Source organism: Nylanderia fulva, unplaced genomic scaffold, assembly GCF_048542155.1.
Source record: "Nylanderia fulva isolate GAGA-0341 unplaced genomic scaffold, ASM4854215v1 Scaffold21, whole genome shotgun sequence".
NCBI lineage: Eukaryota > Metazoa > Arthropoda > Insecta > Hymenoptera > Formicidae > Nylanderia > Nylanderia fulva.
The window spans coordinates 2,058,482-2,081,122 of NW_028190275.1; the positions used below are offsets into that span (position 1 = coordinate 2,058,482).

General features: G+C 33.3%; 3 protein-coding genes across 8 annotated transcripts in view; 1 reads left to right on the forward strand and 2 right to left on the reverse strand.

Annotated features, from left to right (window-relative positions):
* LOC114936310 (kinesin-like protein KIF12) overlaps positions 1-22,641 on the reverse strand; it is a 61,014-nt gene that overhangs the window by 20,135 nt on the left and 18,238 nt on the right. For 2 of the 5 annotated variants that reach the window (XM_085482557.1, XM_029309477.2), the window contains exons 3-16: positions 18,118-18,210; positions 17,950-18,028; positions 17,602-17,814; positions 16,261-16,398; positions 15,887-16,028; positions 15,485-15,579; positions 14,970-15,111; positions 14,295-14,413; positions 13,784-13,888; positions 13,564-13,690; positions 12,824-13,049; positions 12,119-12,263; positions 11,648-11,856; positions 9,967-10,757 (exon numbers count right to left, since the gene is read on the reverse strand). In XM_085482557.1, coding sequence (XP_085338683.1) covers positions 10,358-10,757; positions 11,648-11,856; positions 12,119-12,263; positions 12,824-13,049; positions 13,564-13,690; positions 13,784-13,888; positions 14,295-14,413; positions 14,970-15,111; positions 15,485-15,579; positions 15,887-16,028; positions 16,261-16,398; positions 17,602-17,814; positions 17,950-18,028; positions 18,118-18,210 — 2,233 coding nt within the window. In that variant the 3' untranslated portion in view covers positions 9,967-10,357. Of the gene's footprint in view, positions 1-9,966; positions 10,774-11,647; positions 11,857-12,118; positions 12,264-12,823; positions 13,050-13,563; positions 13,691-13,783; positions 13,889-14,294; positions 14,414-14,969; positions 15,112-15,484; positions 15,580-15,886; positions 16,029-16,260; positions 16,399-17,601; positions 17,815-17,949; positions 18,029-18,117; positions 18,211-22,641 lie in introns of those variants that run through there. The other 3 variants (XM_029309478.2, XM_029309479.2, XM_085482559.1) reach the window with 3 other exon arrangements.
* Uba1 (ubiquitin-like activating enzyme 1) lies at positions 440-8,530 on the reverse strand. The gene is made up of 5 exons (XM_029305257.2): positions 7,381-8,530; positions 5,149-5,623; positions 4,304-4,811; positions 3,044-4,117; positions 440-2,890 (listed from the first exon to the last, which is right to left on the reverse strand). Exons 1-5 carry the CDS (start codon positions 7,862-7,864, stop codon positions 2,165-2,167), a joined length of 3,267 nt encoding a protein of 1,088 aa, XP_029161090.2. The 5' UTR covers positions 7,865-8,530; the 3' UTR covers positions 440-2,164.
* Myo61F (unconventional myosin 61F) overlaps positions 9,462-22,641 on the forward strand; it is a 42,534-nt gene continuing 29,354 nt past the window's right edge. Inside the window, exons 1-3 of one of the 2 annotated variants that reach the window (XM_029309476.2) lie at positions 9,462-9,566; positions 10,336-10,524; positions 12,101-12,183. The gene's annotated coding sequence lies outside the window, so the exon portion shown is untranslated. Of the gene's footprint in view, positions 9,567-10,335; positions 10,525-12,100; positions 12,184-22,641 lie in introns of those variants that run through there. The other variant, XM_029309474.2, reaches the window with a different exon arrangement.

A 22,641-nucleotide genomic window follows, 5' to 3' on the forward strand; every position in this document is an offset into this window, starting at 1 on the left:
GCCTATCGAATAAATTTTTTAAAGGAAATTTTCCATTTGATAATCGATCGTGTGACATTGCGTTTGCTTTTTTACGCGCAAAACTGTCGTCTGCGCAGTCACGTGATCTGCCCATTTTGACATATGAAAAAACGCGCCAAGGAGAGATTAAATTAAAAAGTTAAATTTAAAAAAATATATCTCCTTATAGTTTTTTCAGACACGATGATGTAATATAGACATAAAAATAATTAATATATCGATTAGTGATAAAGAAGAGGAAAATATGATAAATTATACTTTTTTTCATCATATAAAGAAAGAAATTAACTCGCGGAAATTTATTGATTTCAATTTCTTCACGTTCGAAAAAAAATTAATCATCTCTCTGGATATTGTTTATTTTTATTGGCTAAAATGCTAATTTAAAGGTGACTATAAAACAAAACGCACATACACATCAGAGATATATTTCCCATTTTATTTTCACAGTATTATACTTCATACGTCTTGAAATCCAAACACATCTATTTGTTATCTATCGACGAGAGAAATGATACATAATAAATATCCGCATTATATCCTAAAATTAACAAAATATTTTCCCTTTTTTCAGTTTTGTTTGTTATCTCCCTTGGTCTAGAGTGTATGCAATTTTATTTTTGTATTTTCTTTTTTTTAGAAGCTGCTCTTTCCTTCAAAGACATCTTTTTATAAATTTAAATGCAGTGTATCCGTCGTAACAACAACCAGGCTTAGCCAATAGTTTATCCATTATTATTACTATTATTATTATTATTATTATTATTAGGTTATTATTACTATTATTATTTTTAATATTATTATTATTATTATTCGAGAAAGACGTTGCGAAGCGGATAAATTAGACAAACGACATCAAATTATATAAATTCTTACTGCACGCATATATTGAATCTCAGATTAGCGAAAACATTTAAAAAATTAGAGGAACAAAATGTGTATTTCTCAATAATTGTTCCCTTGCTATTGAAATATAGCAATTTGTTTGCAAGAAATAGAATAGAAGAAAAAAGCAAAATTGCATACCGCGTCCACACAAAAAATTCGATATTGATTATTCACACATCTCTCTATCTGAAATTACGTTTAAAGAGCTAATAATATATATCGGCCTGAAGATCCTCATTTTATTCTAGTTTAATTTACATCCGATTCTATACAGTATAACATGTGTGTGTAATGAACTAGAAAAGAGTATCATATCATTTCCTTAAAGATTTTCTATGCAAATCGAACTCGAATTTTTTTCTCGTAAAATTGGAGTTATTAGTTATCGCGGTTTCGCTTATTTTTTTTCTTTATTTGATCGTGACGCTTTGTAGCATTTTGTGAGCAAACTGACTGAAGTAAGTTATACAGCAAAGAGAACATAAAAGTTATCTAGGAAACTGAATTGAGAGGCTTCAAAACTTAGTCATTGCAATTGCATGCATTAGGATATCAGAAATAAGAAATTTTCATTTCTGTGAATATCAAATGAGAAATTTTTACAATACAATTTTTTTATGATGTATCTTAAATTTGTTGATAATTTATTTGATTTATGAATAAATTTACGCAATTAAGTAATACGTAGTAAAATCAATTGAAAAACAAACTTTTTAAATTATATTTTTATTTGCTCTACATGTTTCACAAATTAAAAAAAGGACTTATCCTACAACTAAAATATTTTATAGAAAAATATAGGAATAGAACATTCATCCTATATTTATTTCGAAAAAATATATGAATGAAAAGCAATTGGTCTGACTTTTTGTTTTTGATACTCAATTCAATATTTTTGTAACGATTGATCAAGAAAAAGCCTTGGAGACATAAGCTCGGCTCTAATCTTCTATTTGCTAAACCAAAGAGAAATAATTAAATGTTGCGCTTCGCTATTTGAAATCACTACTACTAAGCGCTGGCGGTAGGAACAAGTCCGGACGCGGCAGAAAGAAAGAAAAATGAATAATACAGAAAGAAAGAGTGCCTCATACAGATGTTCATAGACGAGGAACGGCAACGGAGCGGTAACGTCTCCTCTGTGTATTACATCGTCGTAAAATAGAAATTTGTAGAAATCACTAGATATACGCCGGCTAAAAGTGTCTCAGTTAAGTAGACATCATCTGGCGCGATCGGAGGTTGCGCGGGCGAGTCAAGGCAGAGTATAGCGCACGTACGGTACCTCCACGTCGTTCCCGTCCTCGTCGTTGCAACATAACTCAAACACGAGTGCGCGCACATGCGGCTCCAGCTTCTTCTTCGACACTTTCTTCACCACCTCCGACATGAGCAGTCCCATGCGCTCCTGACACTTGGGTTTTGCCATGAAGAATGAATACAGCATACAGATACCTTGCGACAGCATGGTCACCTCGAGATTGTGACGTTCCTTGAAATAGTCGAGGAACTCCTTGAGCGTCAGTTCGCCTTTCACTTCGAAGCGGTCCCAGAGCGTCCACTCGATGTCATAGTACTTGAGCTTAGGTGCAGCGATTGGTTCGCTGAAACCGAAGAACGGTAACGCCAGGTTCACGAAGCCATTCTTGTACACTGACAAATCACGAACGCCGCGCGTCAGCTTGTACAGCTCCAGACAGACGAGACCTGCCACCACCGAGGTAGTGGTGGCAATTGCTGGGATAATCTTGCCAGCAATCAGTTTGCTCTTATGCCGATCAGCCGGAGAGATTTTGTAGTTGGTCGCGCGCAAATTTGACGCCGCAACAATGAAGTCTATATGGAAATTGGTATCGTCGTCCTTTTCGAAATCCTGTGGATATATCGCCAGGCCGTTTAATTCCTCCATTTTTGGCAATTCTTCCTGCAACTGCGATAGTCGCTCGTGATCGATGTTACCGCTGCCGTTTGACACTTGCACCTGCGAACACAAAGCCGACCTTTCAATCTCCTCTCGTTTGATTCTAATCGTTAAAAAATTCTTCATTTCCAAGATTTTTATGAATTTTGAATAATACTCTGGTATCGAAAAATCAAATAATTTTATCCTATTAATAATTAATCTATTTCTTACCTGCGAATCCGTTTCAGCGATCTTCACGCCGGATTTGGGCGTAAATTCCGGTACTTTGACGGTGGCGAGAATTGTGGCAACCTCCTCTCTATCGCGATTTGTGGGTATTCCGTAATCTTTAGCCTTGAGATTGGCGCCGGCGACGATGTAGTCCATGTGTAAGGGATCATTAACATCGAAGACCAATGGTTCTGGGCAACGTTTCGGGCCGGACCAAAAAGGCTGACCGCTCGAGGTCACTTGATCCGGCGGGAAGTTGAACAGTAGTTGGCGAATTTGATTGCTGTACTGCGCCTGCCAGTGACAACGAGCCCAAGCGACACAATCGGCAAAGGTGCTCGGTCTCTCGTCGATCAAGGCCGTTTTAACAGATTCCAATACTTCGAGGGGCTGCACACCGGGCAGCTTGAGCGTCCGATCAACGAATTGTGGATCGGAGATGTACTGCGCCGCGTTCTCCGCCGATTGACGAAACAGTCCCTCGAAACTATCGCGGGCCCACTGCAAGGTGTGCTCGATGGCGTTGGGAAAGTTCTTGAGTGTACAGATTGGGATGCTCTTCTCCGGCGGATCCTGCGACGAGCTGTACGATTCGGTCAGGAATGGCACTACTACTTGGGTGTTGCCCTTGGTGCCGAGGGTACCGGATTCTAATAGCGGTTTACGATAGTATACGCAACGACGATCCATGTAGATGCGCGCATTTACATTGTCGAGCGCGTTCGCCACACCGTCCAGTACTTCGAAGAAATCGTCGTTGTAGATCTTTTCCGTCTCCGGACATACTCGATTCTCATGCGCGACCACATTCATGTGCGGATTCATGCCTTTGATAACTCTGGCCGCGGTCGATGACTTGGATTGCTGCACATCCGATGGTCTGAATAGGAACTGTCGATTCAAATTGGACTTTTCGATCAGATCCATATCGGTCACCGTGACACAACCCTTTTCCGCGCCCACGCCGATCATCGCAAAATTCTTCAGCAATTCGCAACCGATCGCGCCAGCACCTACCACAAAGTATTTCAAATCACCGAGTTGATGCTGGAATTTTTTGCCAAAGACTGCCACCTGAAAGAGCAACATGATTGAATTAATAATTATCGAAGATATCTAAAGTGTTTGATATTTCGGTTTTACAAACTATTTGAATCTCGATTATTGAATTTATTTAACATGCAACTTTATTAAAATTGTTTAAAATTGTATTTGAGAAGAAAAAACTTTAATCGAATATCCTATCGTGCAATTCTATACCTGAGAGTCATAACGGGACCCGATGGGAGCGCACTCCTTCTCGGTGAGTTCCGAACAATCGGCGGGCAGACATTCGATGGCGTCGAAATACAACCATTGATATATGGGATGGAACTTGCCGGAACAGGCTTTCATCACTTCCTGGGCAACAATACCGCCAATCGTAGCGTTCATGGGGTTGAGATTACCGGCGGATATCTTGGCGAACGTGCGCAGCAATTCACCATTGATCTCAGTGTCGAAACCATATTTGTCTTTGATATTCTCGGCTAGAGAGACAAACTCGTCGGCATCTTCCTGATTCCATGATCGCGGCAGCGCACATTTATTTTCCTTGTACTGATGCAGTGTCAAAAAGGCCAGATGCAGTTGTTCCGGATAATCAAATTTACCGAAGTCTGTGACGAGGAACTCGGGTTTTTTCAGGGCCGTCTCCATCGATGCGAAGTGTAAAATCTTGGGCATCTTGACCTGAGTCACGATACCGCCACGCAAATATTCGGAGAACCTGAAGATTTGTTTGGTCTAATTAGATTGTCTATCTTGTTAAGTAGAAATAAATAAAAATATAAAATCTTGAAAATAATATATGAATATTGTGATAGTATTATATTATAATACATTAATTATTACTTACAGAAATAAAAAAAAGTATTAACAGAGTGTAAAGCTTGATCAAAATATTAAGAATACAAATATGATTTACATTTTGATAATATTTGTTAAAGTTGAAAAGAGAGAAAATGTAAAATATTTTTATATAATCGAATAATTCTGTTCCCTTTTGATTGAACAATTAAATAATAAATTTGTAAAAATAATAAATACATCTACACACGCCTCACCTTGAAGTTTCGCCGATGCTGAACGTATACGGTCCCAGCACTTTGATCTTGATCGGCTCACAACCATTCAGTTCGACCATACCCTGCACTTCGGAGAAGGTCACGTAGTCACCGTCTTCCATGCCGTGACGAGTGTCATCCAGACAAGTGACGACACCCTCACTGTCGCGGGAGATGCTGGCGACCATCGCGCTCACCGGCGGTTCTCCATTCGTGTCCACAACCGTGAAAGAGTCGCCAAAGTCACAGAACACCTGAGAGAAGAGGCCACGAGTGTCGGCGATTATGAGAGCAATTCCGTTGGCGCGAGTGATCCGCGAGATGCGCAGTTGCTCGGCCAGCGAAGTTTCTGTCAGCACCACGACTTTGAACTGTTGGAGGTACGCCTCGGTCAGGTCGCCGGAATAATGGCGAGTAGGCACGTAGTTGTTCAGCTCCGACAGACGTTGACAGCACGCGGCCGCGCGATTTTTACCTGTCAGTTTGAAAAATTTAATTATATAAATTTTTTAAATATATAATTATATATTATAATTATTTAAATTTAGTTAGCATTAATTTAGCATTAATTTAGCATTAATTATAGATTATATAAATTGTTATAGCATGTCCGATTCTTTTTTATCCATTTTAATTACTCTAGTAATTACTGCAGTTTAAAAATTAGAATAATTCTAATAATTTAATATTTACAATTGTTAAAACTAGTTTTAAATTATTATTCTCATTAATTTTTAAACTATTTATAATTTCATTAATATTAACAACTATTAATACACTATAATTAAATAAAATATACATATACTTTGACTGTTAACGTCATATAAGTGAAATTCCCTAGTTAACAAAAAATACTTTTTTATCTTTTTGTTATAACAATATTGACATAACATTATTATTGTTTATCTATAAATTATATAAACATAGTTTAACTATTTCTTAATTCTATATTTTGTACATGGGCTCTATATTTCATAGCAATATAATTTTATATTAATTTAATGAATTATATTGAGTAAATGACATTGATTGTACTTGATATATTTAATGTATAATGTTCAAAATCTTTTTTTATCACACATTCTGTAGATATCTTTTAATTAAGACAGCAAAAACAAGGAACATGTCATCAGATAGTTTAAGCAATATTTTGCAAGACAACCTTTTCATGATGACTTGCACTAATGTGTGCATGTATTTTATGGTATTTTTGTGCAAATATTGAAGATAATGGCAATTTTGTTGTAGTAGAATTATAATTTGCCTAATAGTAGCAATTGTGTCTTATCTTGATTTAATTAATTTTTATCGTTCTGGAGATTATCCTTTCAGATTGTGTGAGTTTATCATCCAAACCAGAAGTAGATCTCTGATATTATTCTCATAAAATTTATTTGACAAAAGAATTCTGATATCCGATTATTGATAGAAAAAATATTTATGCATATAAAATATTTTAGGTACAATTACAGACTCTGCTTCGTTCAGCTGCACATCTCTATACAATTTGTTACAATTTTTCCCCTTTGCACTCTGTAAAATATGTTAAAGTATGTATCTTTTTAAAGTATGCATTTAATTTATTTCAACTCATTAAAAGCATCGTTACAGCTTAATTTATGTTTATTTATGAAATATATTTGCTTGTAATTAAAAATTCGAAGCCATTAAAAAATCCAAATTTTTAATGTTTTATGTGTATGAAAAAATATTTATCTTACATTCATCACTATATGCAACGGATATAACTGAAATTATATAAATAAAAATATTTTTCTGTTCTAAATTTAATTTTAATTCCAAAATATACTATTTAATACTCGATACGTCAAGTTTCTTTGTGTACATAAAAAGTATCATCTTGTGCATCTTTCAAAACTTAATGTATCTCTTTTTTTTATCCCGAATCAAATCTAATTTACATCAAATTTATTAAATAAACTGTCTCATCGTGCATTAAATTTGATTAAAAAAAATAGAAACGTGCAGTTAAAACAAGACAGTCTACGAACAGAAGATTAATATGTATCTCTTTTTTTTGGGAAAATATCAACTCTGGTTCTCGAATGATCTTCTTCTCAACAATCCATATCACTCCGCAACGAGAAAAAGAAACGCTCCTAAATTCCTCCAGTCAATGGAGTGTCTAAATAATAAAAAAAAAGCGCGCGTTCATCCTCTTCACGTGTTTCCACGATTCCGAGATTTGGCGCGAAGAATCCGCACCCTCACCTAAATCGTTCTCGGTGAGATAGAACTGCGAGCCCAGTTCTCGCAGGCTGCACATGTACTCGTGGTCGTGCAGCGTGACGGACTTGACGCCGCCGAGGATGACGTTCTTGGCGATCTCTAAGCCGAGGCCGCCGAGGCCGGAGATGAGGACGTCCGAGGACGCCATGCGGCGCATGGCGTCGTGCCCGAGGACGTAGAGCTGCCGCGAGTAGAGGCCCTCGTCGATCTCGGTGGGCGTTCGGCCGGCACCGCTCGAGGACGAGGAACCGCCACCGCCGCCGCCGACGCCACCACCTCCACCTCCGCCACCGCTGCTGTTGCTGGAGCTCGTCGTGGATCCGTTCTTCGCCATGTCTACGTCTATCTCCGCCACGTTCGTCGTTGTCGGCTCGTCGTCGACTCCTCCCGTCGTGCTGGCAGCACCAACGCGTCGCTTCTTGGCTGGGGGATCAACGGAGCTCTCCGCCACCTCAGCACTAGACATCGGAGGACTTCACGGACGGTCACGGAGACGTCGGATTAGGTGCCGTCTAGTGTTTCCCCGGATTGTGCACTCACGCTCTCTTTCTCTTTCTCACCCTTCTATCACTCTATCACTCTCTCTCTCTCTTTCACTCCTCACCTCTCTCTCGTTCTCCCTCTCTCTCTTTCTCTTTCGCGCGCGCGCGCACAAGGTCACACGGATCTGGAACCTCTTCGGAACCTAGGTGCACCCTGGTACCGACGGCGACGACGATACCTCGGACTTGGAACAAGTATCAGAGCACCCGACGAGCCTCGCACCGACCAACCTCACTGCCGCCGCCGTCGTCGTCGTCGCTCCCACCACTCCCCTCCTTCGCACCACCTTCGCCGCCACCGCAGCCCGCCTTCGTGTCCGTTCGGAGATCACCGCCTTTGTCCCTCTCCGACGAACGCCGCCGAGATTCTCGCGTCGCGACGCACCGTCCGACCCGTCGACGACGACGCTACCGCACTCCACGCCCCGCCGTCCTCGCGTTCCTCTCTCATCCGCTGCCGCGAACGACGGTTTCGACGAGTTTTCTCGCGCCCGTTTCGCCTAATTTTTCCCTCGAGACGTATACGTATTCCGCCTCGGACTTTCTCTCGCTCGCGACTCACGATCGACTCCGATTGGACGCGCCACGAATCAGAGAGCTTGTATAGATGCGCGAGTCGATGGGTTAGTTCGGTTCGGGCCGTGGATGAGAAGTGTGGAGATGGCGCCACCGCGGCTTGAAATTGTCCACCAATCGCAGACGCGAGTCTGCTCGAAACGAACCTATCGAGGAAGATCGCATTCCCATGTAGTCCTTCTATCTCTAAACAGGACTTTGCATGCTCTATGGTTTGAGAAACCTTTTGTTGCTGCGTCAGAATTTTTTTGTGGTATAACATTTTATAATAAAAATAATATATATATATATAATATATATAAAATATATATATATATATATATATATATTATATATATTATATATATATATATATATATATATATATATATATATATAATATTATGTATATTTATAATATATATAATATATATATTTTTTAGGTATAGTATAATTGACGGCTGAAGGAAAAACAAGAAAGGATGAAAGAAAAAGAAGCTGAGAGAATACATATGTTTACAAGAGCTCTGTTTCTGTTTGAAACATTTCTTCTAGAACAAAGTCGAAGAACGGAAGGGTAGCAAATTCTCTTGGAAATAAGTATGTTTTTAATGAAAGATGAACTAAGTTACGCATGAATGATTCATTTCTCGTTGCATCAGAAAGTAGAAATAACCTGATAAAGAATCACGTAAGCCTCAATGACGTATTTTTTATAAATATAGAAATGAGATATAGGTTAAAATATCTCGTGTCAAGTCATGATATTTTTTTCATAAATGTAGAAGAGGTATGGACAAAACAAAGCAAAAACGATATTTCTTTAAACTGAATTTGATGAATGAGTATATTTTAGTAGCATTTTTTATTCTTGCGTATATTTGCAGACTATGAAGCCTGACAGAGGTTTGAAAAGCGCGCGCTTGCGCGGCGTCGCTCGCCGGCCAATCAGAGCTCGCCGCGGAGCGACCAATCAGAGCCCGCGTTGCGCAACGACTCCGCGCCGAAAACGTATCGTACAATTCAAACGGATTGAGTTACTGCGGCGGAAGGCGAGAAGCGTGGACGCTCGTGAGTATCTTGAATTAATCTTGAATTAATCGCGAGATATTTATCAATTCAGTGTTTATAGAATATTAATGCACCTTTACGCACAATTAGCGATATTGTTTTATCGTTCGAATGACGATAAATTGTGACTGCAAAGTGATGAACACAAAATTCCGATTTTCGTAAAAATCTCAATAAATATGTCTTTCCTTCGAATAAGTATTGAGCTTTATACATTGAAAAAAATATAAAAAATTGCGACTTGAAGCTTGGAAGAATATTAAAAACATAAAAATTTAAATCTGAATTTAAGAAATAAATTCGAAAAAAATATTAAAGAAATATAAATATAGTACATTAAATACGATCGATTTTATATACAAATATAGGAATAATTTCAAAACATGTATATATACATACATATATAAAAAATTATCTTTTAATCCACTTTAATTCATCCATTTGTTACAGCTTTAATTTATACCTATTATATATATATGTATTATTTTGTTTTGTATACAATTCTTATTTCTCTTTCAAAGTCTTCAACGAGGATGGTAGGAACTAAGAAGAAAAAAATGTTTCTAGCATGCGTGTGTAGAAGTGTATCTTACAGTTACAATTAGATAATTGTACGATTAGTCAATAAATAAAAATTGACTCGATCTTTTCTCGCAGATTAATAAAACGAGAAAAAAGAACGAGAAGGACACGTTTCGTTCTTTAATGTTCCTTCGAGATAGTGTATCGAGAATAAGAGATCATATTTTACATCTTTTTCTTTTTCCAGGTCTTTTGCTCTTTCCGCGGTTTTAAAATCGCACGTCGTCCTCGTCGCCGTCAACGGAGACCGGACTCCCAAACGGCCGCTCTTTATCGTCCTTCTTTTCTTCGGTTTTCTTCCCTTCGTTGCTGGGCCGCGACTGCGGCTTCCGGTTGGACTGCGCTTCCGTTTCCGAGGTCGCGGAGGCGTGCAAAGGTGAGTGCGAGATCGGCGGAAAGGGAACAGTGGGAGCGACCGACTCCGCGCTGTCCGGGGCGGACGTTCCACCCACGTCGAGAGGACCGCTTAGGATCGAATCGGGCGAACTCTGATTAGATTGCTCGACGGTGGCGTCCGCCGCGGGCTGATGGTCGCCCGTTTTCGAAGCCGGAGATTTGCTCTCCTCAGGAACCGTCGAGGTGCGCCGCAAGGTCGTCCTTCGACCTTGACTGCCACCGCGCGTGTCTTTGGTTAGTTTAGTCGGTTTTGCTCGATATTAGGGGCTTACAAGGATGACAAGCGTCAAACGTGGTACCTAGACGGTGATACAGGAGTGTCTCCCTCGAAATACAATCTCCTTTGGAGATGAGAAACTTTGGTCTCACATTTCTGAGGGATTAAAGTAAAATTGTTCAGAAGTGAGATTATATCGTTTAGCATTTATATACGTACGAATACAAATTCTGTATAGCATACAAATTTTAATTGTTACAATCAAATTAAATATAAATTTGCAATGTCTTTCCAAATGGAATTTTATTTGATATAAAAATTGTAGACGAAGAATAAAATACATTTTAAATTTAAAAATGAAATTTAATCGGAGATTTTTTATGTTTAAAAGCTTTTGATTGCTAAAATCTGGAGACACATGATCATTTAGGTACGACGTTTGATGCATTTTGATACGTTCATGGAAATTCCTTACATACTTTTACACTTACTCAGGCAATATCTTTTAACATAGCACAACCATTTTTTTTAGAAAATACTTTTTAAACTTTCTCAAAAATAATTTCACGAAATAAGTTGATAATATATAAAATATAAAAGTGCAATATATGTGTAACAACAAAAATAAGTATAGATAGAAACAGTTACACAAATCTTTTCTAAACGTTACTGTATAGGTATGATTTGTATCATTTTTTGTAAAATAATTTTTTTTATAAAAGTGATGAGTAATAATAAATTTAATAATATATATTAATAATTAAATTCTCTAATAATTAATAAAATAATATTAATTACAAATTATGAAAAATATAAAATATTAAAAAAATTTATTTTTTAAATTTAAGGACCGAATTATATTCTGATAAGTTTTGAAGTTACTTACTGATTTATATCTATTGGAGAGACTCTCTGTTCTGGGCTGATCATGGGTCGATTACTGTTGTCCCACGAATTGTGCCGGCGATGATTGCTTTTGTCCTTGTAAGCCTCGGCTATATTGTTGTAACTGCCAACGATTCTGCGTTTATCGAGCTCTTTCAACACTTTCTCGGGCATACTACCGGCCGATTTATATAATCCGCTGTCCGTATGCTACGACAAAAGTATATTTTGACAATTAGATTTATTTCAGTGCATATTTTTTATGTAAAAAGAAATAAAGACGAGTGTAGATTCTCTTTCAGATAACAATAATTTCATGATTATCTAAATGAAATATATATTATACATATATATCTCGTATATATTCATAATATTAATTTTTCCTCTTTTTTGCCTGCATGTTTTTTTCTTCTATTGATATTTTATTATTGTTATTATATGTATTATCTTTCAGATATACTCGGAATCATACCTTGGAAAAGGAGTACACCGGACTCGGAGCAGCGTTCGGATTGGTCCAGACATTCGTCGCACCAGGTATGTCTTCATTGTTATCCCGCAATAATTCCGCCGAATACGATGGTCTCGCTGGTATTATAGGCGATCGACAGCAGACTCTATAAAAACATATAACAAACAATTCTTAAATAATTCCTTGCGAAACGAAACACTGAAAAAAAGTTTAAAGGAAAGAAATAAAATTGCAATAAATTATGCAATATACGAATTGAATAGAGAAAAAATTAAACATTACATCGTTAATTTAATTTAACAAACATATTTCAAATATGGAATAGAAAATGTTATAAAAGAGCTACGAGATTATTTTAAAATATAAATTATATAATACACTGAAAAAATTGTTTAACTTGACTACACCGTTCAACTAAATTATTATTTTGTTAATTGAACATATATTAGCATTTAAGTTAAATATAGTATACGTTTTATTAGATTTTATATTATATTTAATTTAAATATTTCTATATGTTCAATTAACAAAATAATATTTAGTTGAACGATTTAGTCAATTTAAGTTAACAACATTTTTTCAATGTACGTAAACATACATAAACGTTTAAAAATCGATAAAAAATGAGAAACAACATATTTCAATTATTTGTTTGCACTTTGCTTGTGCTCATATTGCCGCGGATGTTTCTATAAACAGACTTACGAGTTTACGTCCTCCAGCTTTCTGAGTAGCCTCTCGTTTTCCCGGCAAACGAGTTCCTGGTCCCGTATCACTTGCTCGCGCGTAGCATAAAGCTCCGCATTTTCACGACGTAACGCCTCGTTTTCGGTGATATATGCATGGATCAGTTGGCTCAGTTCCGAGCTCTCCATCTCGGCTAATTTGTCGAAATCTACCGGGGGTGGTGTCACGGGTATCCGTCGTTCGGCTGCAAACAAAATTTTTATATCTCGCAGTCAGTGATAGAAATAGAAAACAAAAAATCCATTAAGAAATATATTTATCTCACGAAACCGAATATACTGAATCTTCAAAATTAGATATCAATTTCAAAGTTTCTTTGTTATACGTTTTATGAAATTTTTATTATACTAAAATGTTTTAACTCGTCTACATTGAACAAAATTGTTAATTTGACTAAATTGTGTGACTAAATTATTATTTTGTTAATTGAACATATATCAATATTTAAATCAAAATACGTAATGATAGATTTAATATGTTATATTTAATCTAAATATTTTTATATATGTTTAATTAACAAAATATTTTATTTAGTTGAATGATTTAGTCAAGTTAACAATATTGTTTTGAGTGCAGCGTTTCTATATAAAATTATATTGCTAACAATTTTAATTATTTATCGCAATTTAACGCGTTTCTGATGTGAAGTTTTTGAAAACGACACGATAAGAAAGATATGAAAAATTTGCAATTAGTACTTTTGGATTCACTACGAATCATATTTTGAGTCTCGTTGAGATGAAGCGTCATTCTCAGATGCTCGTTTTCGGTCTGAAGTGCTCCAACTTCTCGTTTCAAGCTGAGAATCAGAGCTTCACGTGGGTCCTAAAAAAATAAGGTTTACAGCCATTTACATTTCATAAATTACATATTTCTTTGAACATTAGGCGTTTGCCAAATCACAGCAAATGACCTTACCATCACTATAAGAGGTTTCGTAGCAATCTTTTTGGCCCTCGCGGCGTATCTTAAAGTATTTAAGGTCTCGCTGGCATTTGAACGAGCTGGCGAAACACAGGCGATCTAAACACAAAATATTTGACATTCTTAAAATAAAGAATAATTAATTCAATTAATTTTTTCACAATTTTACTTTTAATTATTGAAAAATATATTTAATTTTTTACTTGATTTATTTTTAACTTAATTTTATCTGTCGCGATTCTTTTTAATAATTTATTAAATTTATTTTTTGTTACAATTTTATTTTTAATCATTAAAAAATATATTTAATTTTTTATTTGATTTATTTTTAACTTCATTTTATCTATCACGATTCTTTTTAATCCGCTACAGTTTTTTGAGGAAAATTTACAACACCCTTTTAATAATATGGTGTTTTATAATTAGTAATGTATTTTCGTAAAAATATCCGGGAATTAATTTAAAAGTTACAAGAACTATTATAAGAATACTCTTGTTTATTCACCATTAATGTAACACCATTTCCGGCAAGGCTGTCAGCCAAAAGCTTTGTCAACTTGCTGTCTCGATAAGGGATGTGGCCCCCTTTCCGTTTTCCGTCACTTAGGGAAGCGATGCAATATCCTATGTAAATACAAATGACGCTTCACTTTCACGAATTAATAAAATTAGATTATATTATGTGTAAATCGCGCATAAAAATATCACTTTTGTCAGAAACAATGTTGCAAAAACTGCCTATCTATATTATTGAGAAAAATTGCCTCATTTTATGGCTGTAATCGCGAAAGTTTATCGATTATTTTCCTTAGACATAAGGCGGTCTTTTCACATGTCAGTAACTTAATAGTTTTATCGATTACTTCAACTATTCTAAATAATAAACGCAATCTCATCGCAATTTCAAAGTCAAGATCTAATTCGATTTTCTGTTGATAAATTAATTATAATAGTTTATTATACCTAAGTGTATACTATTTCTAGTGTATCAAATAATCGTTTGAATACATATGTGACGTAATTTTTTTCTTTAGCTTATAGCATTTCGTCATTGCGTACGAAATGTCAGATTTTAAATTTTAATTTAATTAATAAAGTATGACAAATTTTGTTATACACAGAAAAGATTTCTTTAATTTTGATATCGGAAGATGATAATAATTATGATATATTGACTTACCTAATACCATAAGACTTTTATTGATGTTGTTTGCCTCTTCTAAGGTCTTGCCTTCGCTCAGAGTTTTCTTCGTCATCTCGCTTCCGGCGAGATCGACGAAATTAATTTTACCTTGTTTCGAGATAAACACACCGTTCTCCATCTATTAATTACGGGAATTTATTTTAGTTCTCGTTATAAATTAATGATTGCGTGATCAGATAAAATAAATTAATCAGTAATGAAGGAAACAGAAAGAGAGAGAGAGAGAGAGAGACAGAGAGAAAGAATTAATTTCGCTTTCTTTCAAAAGATGAACATATCACGTTTTAGTCATCTACTTCGATATACATTAAATTGATTGCGTGGGGAGAAGTGGAACTAGGATAAATTAGTTCGTATAACGAAAAGTCTAATTTTAGTTTGATATTTTCGAGTTAATGCTTATCTTCGATATATCCAGCACTAATGTTAATATTTGTCTCACGGGAAATATGTATAATGATTTCAAGTATTTATTTATCATATTTACTTACTGCTTGCTCAGAAATTATAGTTACAGTCAGAATCGAATGGCTTCTGCTGGAATATTCGTTCATATTGTGCGCACCAATAGATCTATTCCTCATTCCTATGAAAAAATGTCAATCTCATTATTTCGCTAAGAAATGATCTATTAAAATATTTCTACAAACCTTTTTATGTATCAAAATATTCTACAAAATTTTTAGATTGAGATAAATAAATAAAGGATAAAATATTGATACAAGTATACTGTGTATTAAAATAAAGATAGAGAACGTTGAATAGAATTCACAATACATTATAACTTTTTTAATTTCAATTTTTTGTTAAAAAGAAAATTAATAATAACATTCAAGAATTATAATTTTCAATTTTTCGTAATTTTAATTGCTTCAATCTTTTTGAAGTCATACCTTCTTCGAGAACCGCTAAAAGATCATCAAGTTCTTCACATTCCACTGTGAAGAGATTTTCAACGAAGAATCCACGTGTCTTTTTGCTCCATCGAACCGCTAGAGGTTTTCTCGAAGTTCCGGGATTTAAAAGATCTATCACCTGTTTATAATTTATTTATTTATTTATTTTTATAATTATTTTTCTTATGAAGAAATTTATAAAGAAATTTGTTACGAGTGATAATTGTTCGCGTTATATTTTATAAAATTATATGTATATCATAAAATTAAAAAAGGAATTTATTTATATTTTATTTTGTTATTTTTATTAAAAATTATTTTAATAATTTTATTATCTCTGTCGTTCTAAAGAGATAGATAGATAGATAGACCTTCTCATTATAGATTTCCAGAAAGGAAGCCTTTAGCACAAAATTGCACTTCTCATGTTGTTGAAGGACTTTAAATAGGTAGACGAAGGAACGGAAGACCAGACCATGATCCTCCGAGTATGGATCCGTTTTTTCAAACTGTTAAAAAATGATTAAGTTAATAATAATAACTTGTGATAATAAATAATTTATAGATATAAAAATGCGCATGTGAAATAGATAAATTAAATTTTATAATGATTTATTTTTTATGTGATTTGAAGTTCTTATTGTTAGATAAATTCTACACATTATGACTTTATTTCATTAAACTATATAATATATATTAGATTTGATTAAAGTTTATAAATTTTGTAATAACCAAACGAATTAAATTAAATCCTTTTGTTCCGCTTTTATTCTGCAGATAAAAATATTTTTTATCACAATAAAAGAGATCGCGAAAAGTATATATATGATGATAAAATATTTTCAGCATGCATTTGTTAATTATTAAAAAAAATTTATTATTTTTTATTGATTTTTTCACCTTTTATGCGATGTAAACTTGACCTATCGAAATTTCAATGCCGCATTTAGTTGTGCGAAACAACACATTACGTGTGACTTAAACACGTCGCATTATCTTATCTACGAAAGACGATCAACTTTAACCTTCCAACTGACTACGTAGCTATCGATCTTTAACGTCACCATATGTTTTACGTATCGTATTGTCTTCTGCATGTATAGACAATCGTGTATTACGACGCTATTAAAAAACACTGTGCGTAGCTGTAAAGCTCGACTTTCTCTCGGAACATTCTAATAATGTTATTGTTTCAAAGAGAGGGTTCACTTTTTTTTATTTTTTATTTAGCAATACAATTGCGAAATATCATATTTACTATACGTACATATATTATATATGTAAAGAGAGAATTTTCTTTTAGAATTTACCCTGAAAATCATGGTAATCGTGGGACAATATTAATATTTACCACAATAAGATATAAAAGATGTCTGATTAATTTTACTATATACATATAGTAAAATTTCCTAATATGTACATATTAATATTTTTTATTGTGGTAAATATTAATCAAAGAAATTCTTGTAGAATTCTTCAAATATCATATTGGCCCACGATTATCACGATTTTCAGGGTAAATTCTAAAAGAGAAAATTTCCTCCGTGTATGTATGTGCACATATAAATATTGACTACATATACCTATATAAAAAATGCAACTCTCATACGAATCATTTATTTATGTTAAACTCCAAATAAAAAAAAAGCTTTTAATATTCCCAAAAAGGGTTCGAATACACAAAGCGGAGAAAATTGCTTTTCTTTACTTACAAGTCTCGGAGGTCCAGTCAGGGTATGCGTTTTGCCACTTCCGGTTTGTCCATAGCAAAACACGGTGCAGCTGAAGCCTTCCACCGCCATTTCGATTAGATTTTTAATGCCAGAATATTGCAGGATATCCTCCTGCGAGGCATTCGGCTCGAAAACGACGTTGTAGGAAAATACCTTTGGCTTTTTCTCGCCGCTGCTCGTAACATAATCGCACTGTAAAGTAAATAGATTGTGTGCAATGTTAAGTTTCACAATTTAAAATAATTGAATTGTTTTATAAATAGACAAAAGATATATTGATTTGAGAAGTCGCGACTATTTTTAAAACAATTAAATTTTCCTACTTACGTATATTTGTCCATCTCCCGGAAATTGTACGACCATCTCATCCCCGGATTTGACTTCTTTATTACTGAGCGGGCGAACTCTGAGTAAAAGGAAGAATAGATATTGAAATAATTTCAAATTTATTCGAAAAGTTTGAATAATATTAAAATGAATTATGCTATATTATACCTGACGACGACATTTATGTTATTTTCCGGAAGTAGATGCTTGGTCGCAATTATCCGTCTATCACCGTCTACCAATTTTTCGATGCTACCGACACTGAAAGCAACATTATTTTCGCGATATCATTATGCATTGAGTTTATTTTTTTTAAATAAATTGATTTATTAAACGATTTATTACACGTTAATGAAATAATAAATTATATAAACGTATTGTATAAAAATAATAATGCATGAAGTGATTAACAAACGCGAGATATATTTAAACATAATCAATAGAATGATACGAAAATTGTATTTTACCTCAGATTAGTAAAGAAAAGAATGATTATCATTTATTACTGTTAGAGCTACAAAAAGGTAGGCGACATTTGACCATTATTAACAAAGTAAATTATCTTTGAATACATATCGTGTATCGCTGCTTATTCTACATAATTAAAAATCACCCCGTGGGTCTCCCTGTGCGTGGACGTCAGAACTTGTATAGTTAATAAATGTAGATAGAATAAGTTATAAGGGTTGTGCAATTGTTATCATTATACGTGCACTATTCCCGCTGGCTGTTCTATTATTAAACGCGATCGTCGATCTAATTCCGCAAATTAACGGCGTTCCATGAATGCGCGATGGCAAGCGTCCAATACGGAAATGTCCAGTAGTCAATCGTTCGATTGACCCCTAATCGCGGTCGATCCTTATAATTCACGAGCCGCTCGATCGAAACGTATCGAGTAGCTCGTGTCTATATATGTGTATGTGTGTATATGTCTATTTGGTCGCGATTTCTTTTTCATTTCGAAACATCGTATCTCCGAGAGAAGGCCCTTTCATTATTTAGGCTCGATGTTGATAAATATCGAATCGTTGGATCGATTAGTTGCGATTCTCGTTCAGAATATTCGCGTATTTTGCAACTCTTACATCCGAGTGGAGATTTGTCGAAATTTTTCCATATGCTTATTCTATATATTATTATGCTTTATTCTATCAAATTAAAATTTGACATTATTTATGCAACGCATATTCTATAATTCTCTCTTTCTCTACTGTATTTATTTATTATTTATTTATAAACAGGAAAAAGAAGAGAAATAGATCTCTTGAATCCAATAGGGTATTTCATTATAAATTAAACTAGCAAAGACGCAGATAAATGTTAAAAAATAAAAAATATATACATATATATATATATATATATATACACACAGAGAGAATTTTCTTTTAGAATTTATCCTGAAAATGATAATCGTAGGACAATATAATGGAAGAATTAGGAGTTTCTTTGATTAATATTTAGCACAATAAAAAATACTAATATTTACATAATAAGATATAAAATATATTCGATTAATTTTACTATGTACATATTAAAATTTCTTATTGCGGTAATCAGAGAAATTCTTATAAAATTTTTCTAATACCATATTATCTCATAATTATCATGATTTTTAAGATAAATTCTAAGAGAAAATTCTTTATTATTAATATATACATAAAATTCTATATAGTAAGTAATTACTAATATATAATATATAATAAAATATATTTTATTATTTTTAAAAATTTAATTTGAATCGATCTATTTTTAAATTTGTCAATTATCCAGGGAGCAGTTGTTTTCAAAACAGCTCTCTATTCTATTGTAAACATATATGAATAAGTCACGTGCGAGCTACGCAAGCTTTGTTTATTGTTTTACAATAGCTGTTATTCCACACGTGTACAGTTATAAACGCATACTTACTATTGGAATTAAGTATTCTTATTAACGAGACCGTAAAAATCACTCCTCGAAACTTATCACAAATTTGACTCTCCCTCATGGAATTAATTATATACACACGTGCACAAAGGTACATAACACCATAAATATACGCATGTTTATGGTATAGTTTGATGTCTTTTATCGATTACGGGACCTTGCCGCGCGACCTCAGTCGTAGTCGATCATAATGACCACCCTGTACATAAGGATGTACATACATGCGTAAATATCTCAATATATTATTCGTATATGTATCCCTTTTTTTTTCTTTTTACGTAGAATGAGTCACTGGAAATAGAACGTGTTCGAATGTGTCTCTCTCTTACAATTAGACTTTGAAAAAAATGCATAAACACAATTTTCAATCTTTTATACATTATAAATAAGCATTTTTTTACTATTTTATACAAAAATATTTAATACAAATTATAAGTAATATTATGAACTTTAAATTTCTGTCCTTAATTAAAAACTTTTAATTTGATATTTTTTTTAAATGATATATTACACGATACAACTTTGAAGTATAGACTTTATTTTAAATTATTATAGTGCGCAAAATAATACCGTGACAGAGATGGGTTTAAATTTTTATATAGGTCATGATGAAACTATGTAAGATTAAATGGACGATTAATTATTGTTCAAATACAATCGCATGTCTACTGCAAACTTACAACTTCGTAAGAAGCATCAGAATATCGTTTATGTAATAATATATCATGAAATGTTGAAATTCATTTTTTACATAATACATTTTATTAATTTTTCGGAAAATATGTGATTTTCCTCCTTTTTTCTTCAGCGCAATTTAAAAGTATATATATTTATTTTGAAAAAATAATTATATTAGGGATGATATACATAATTGCTCTGCAATCAAACAATATTAACTTATTTGATTTAATATTGTAATAGATATTTTATACGTATATAATATCTATTATAATATTATATATTAAGGACATAATTATATTTGAGTTTTTATTAAGAGAGTATAATATTAAAGTACCATATAATAAAATTTAATAATTTAATTCTCTGTCCAATTATAGTTTTAGTAAAAAAAATTGCACAATTATACACACACCTTTAAAATAAACAATATTACTTTGTATAATACAACAACATAATATTTAATAATAATAATAATATTATATTGATTGACCTCGAGGAAAAAAACCACATTATCTCATAATCGAATAAGCAATGTCGAAGCGTGTAAATGTGCAAACTCTCGTATAGTGCAAGTTTACACAAACATCCGTCCACATAAAATTAAATAAAGACCGCGAAACGCGAGTTTCTGTCCACCTTGATGGTCGCATCGTATATCATCATCTTTGTCCCAGATCTATAATTTCCAGTTAGGTCAATCTTTCCTGTTCGCCAATACTTTTTACGAAACCACGAGTCGAGCAATTACGCTCGAGTGCAATCGCGAAAGTGAAACGCATTTCTAAGCATTTAAAACAAATAATGATAATAAGTTATAAATAGTAATATATAATAAATACAAATAATTTTTATATAAAATTAAGAAAATAATATTGGTAGTTATATAGAAATCTAGAGTCATCTTTTTTCATCGATAAACAAATTTGATGCCACAAATAATATTTGCAAAAAGCAATATTATATATACATGTTTTCTTATTAAACTGTTTTTTTATTACATTTTTAAAAATCTTCAAATTAAGTGGAAATAATTATATAATATAATTTATATAATATAGAGAATTTTTCTAAAATTAACATCTGAAAGTTTTCTAGAGTTTTAATAAAATCAAGAGAAAGAAAATTAATTGTTTATATAATTTTAAATTTATTATTGTTTTATTTACACGATAATCTTTCTCTGTTTTTCTTTCTCTCTTTCTCACGATATTCAATATTTTAGTATCTAAATCTTATCTATTTTATATCATCTCTCTTTTAACATTTCTATATATATATATATATATATTATTTGATTATATTTCTAGTTATATATATTTTTACAATAATGTGATTATATATATTAGTTATATTATGATTAAAATCTTATGATGTTGCTATACAAAGAACTTATATCATCTTTTAACCGTGTACAGTGAAAAGTTTATGAACAACTTTTACACATTACAAAAGTACACTTATTCTTGTTAAATTTAAATGAGATAAATATAAAACTTCAAGGTGGTATATTTTTTTAATGTCATCTAGTTGGTTTTCTGGACGTGAGTAAACGAATTTGACACTCGTGTCACTCGTGCATAATATGTATATAGTAAGCATTGATTGGAAATTTTACAGTTGTTCTGTATATATGTGGAAGAAATAATATCAATCTTCATACTATCTATTAATTTTACTACAGTCATCTTTTTGATATTATCGCGACAAATCAAAGCGATAAAGCACGACGACGCGAGCGATAATTGAGTTGAATCTATTTTTCCATCACGTATACTTACGCGAACATAATATATATGTATGTACGTTATACTTCAACTTGTCACGTATCGATCAATTGTCAAAGTTTTTTTTTTGGTGAGGTTTATCGTCTTGGCGACAAACAAATCATTGATACACATTAATTCCATTTCGTTGTCGCTAAGAATAGACACGAAAAGATTTACTCACCAATATATGTAATGTGTAAATATAATTTATATGAATCTTGTGCAATAGAAATTTCTGTGTGTGTGATAGTATATATGTGAAAAATATTTAATCCATAAAATAATATATTAAAATACATAAAATCTAGTTTTGCGT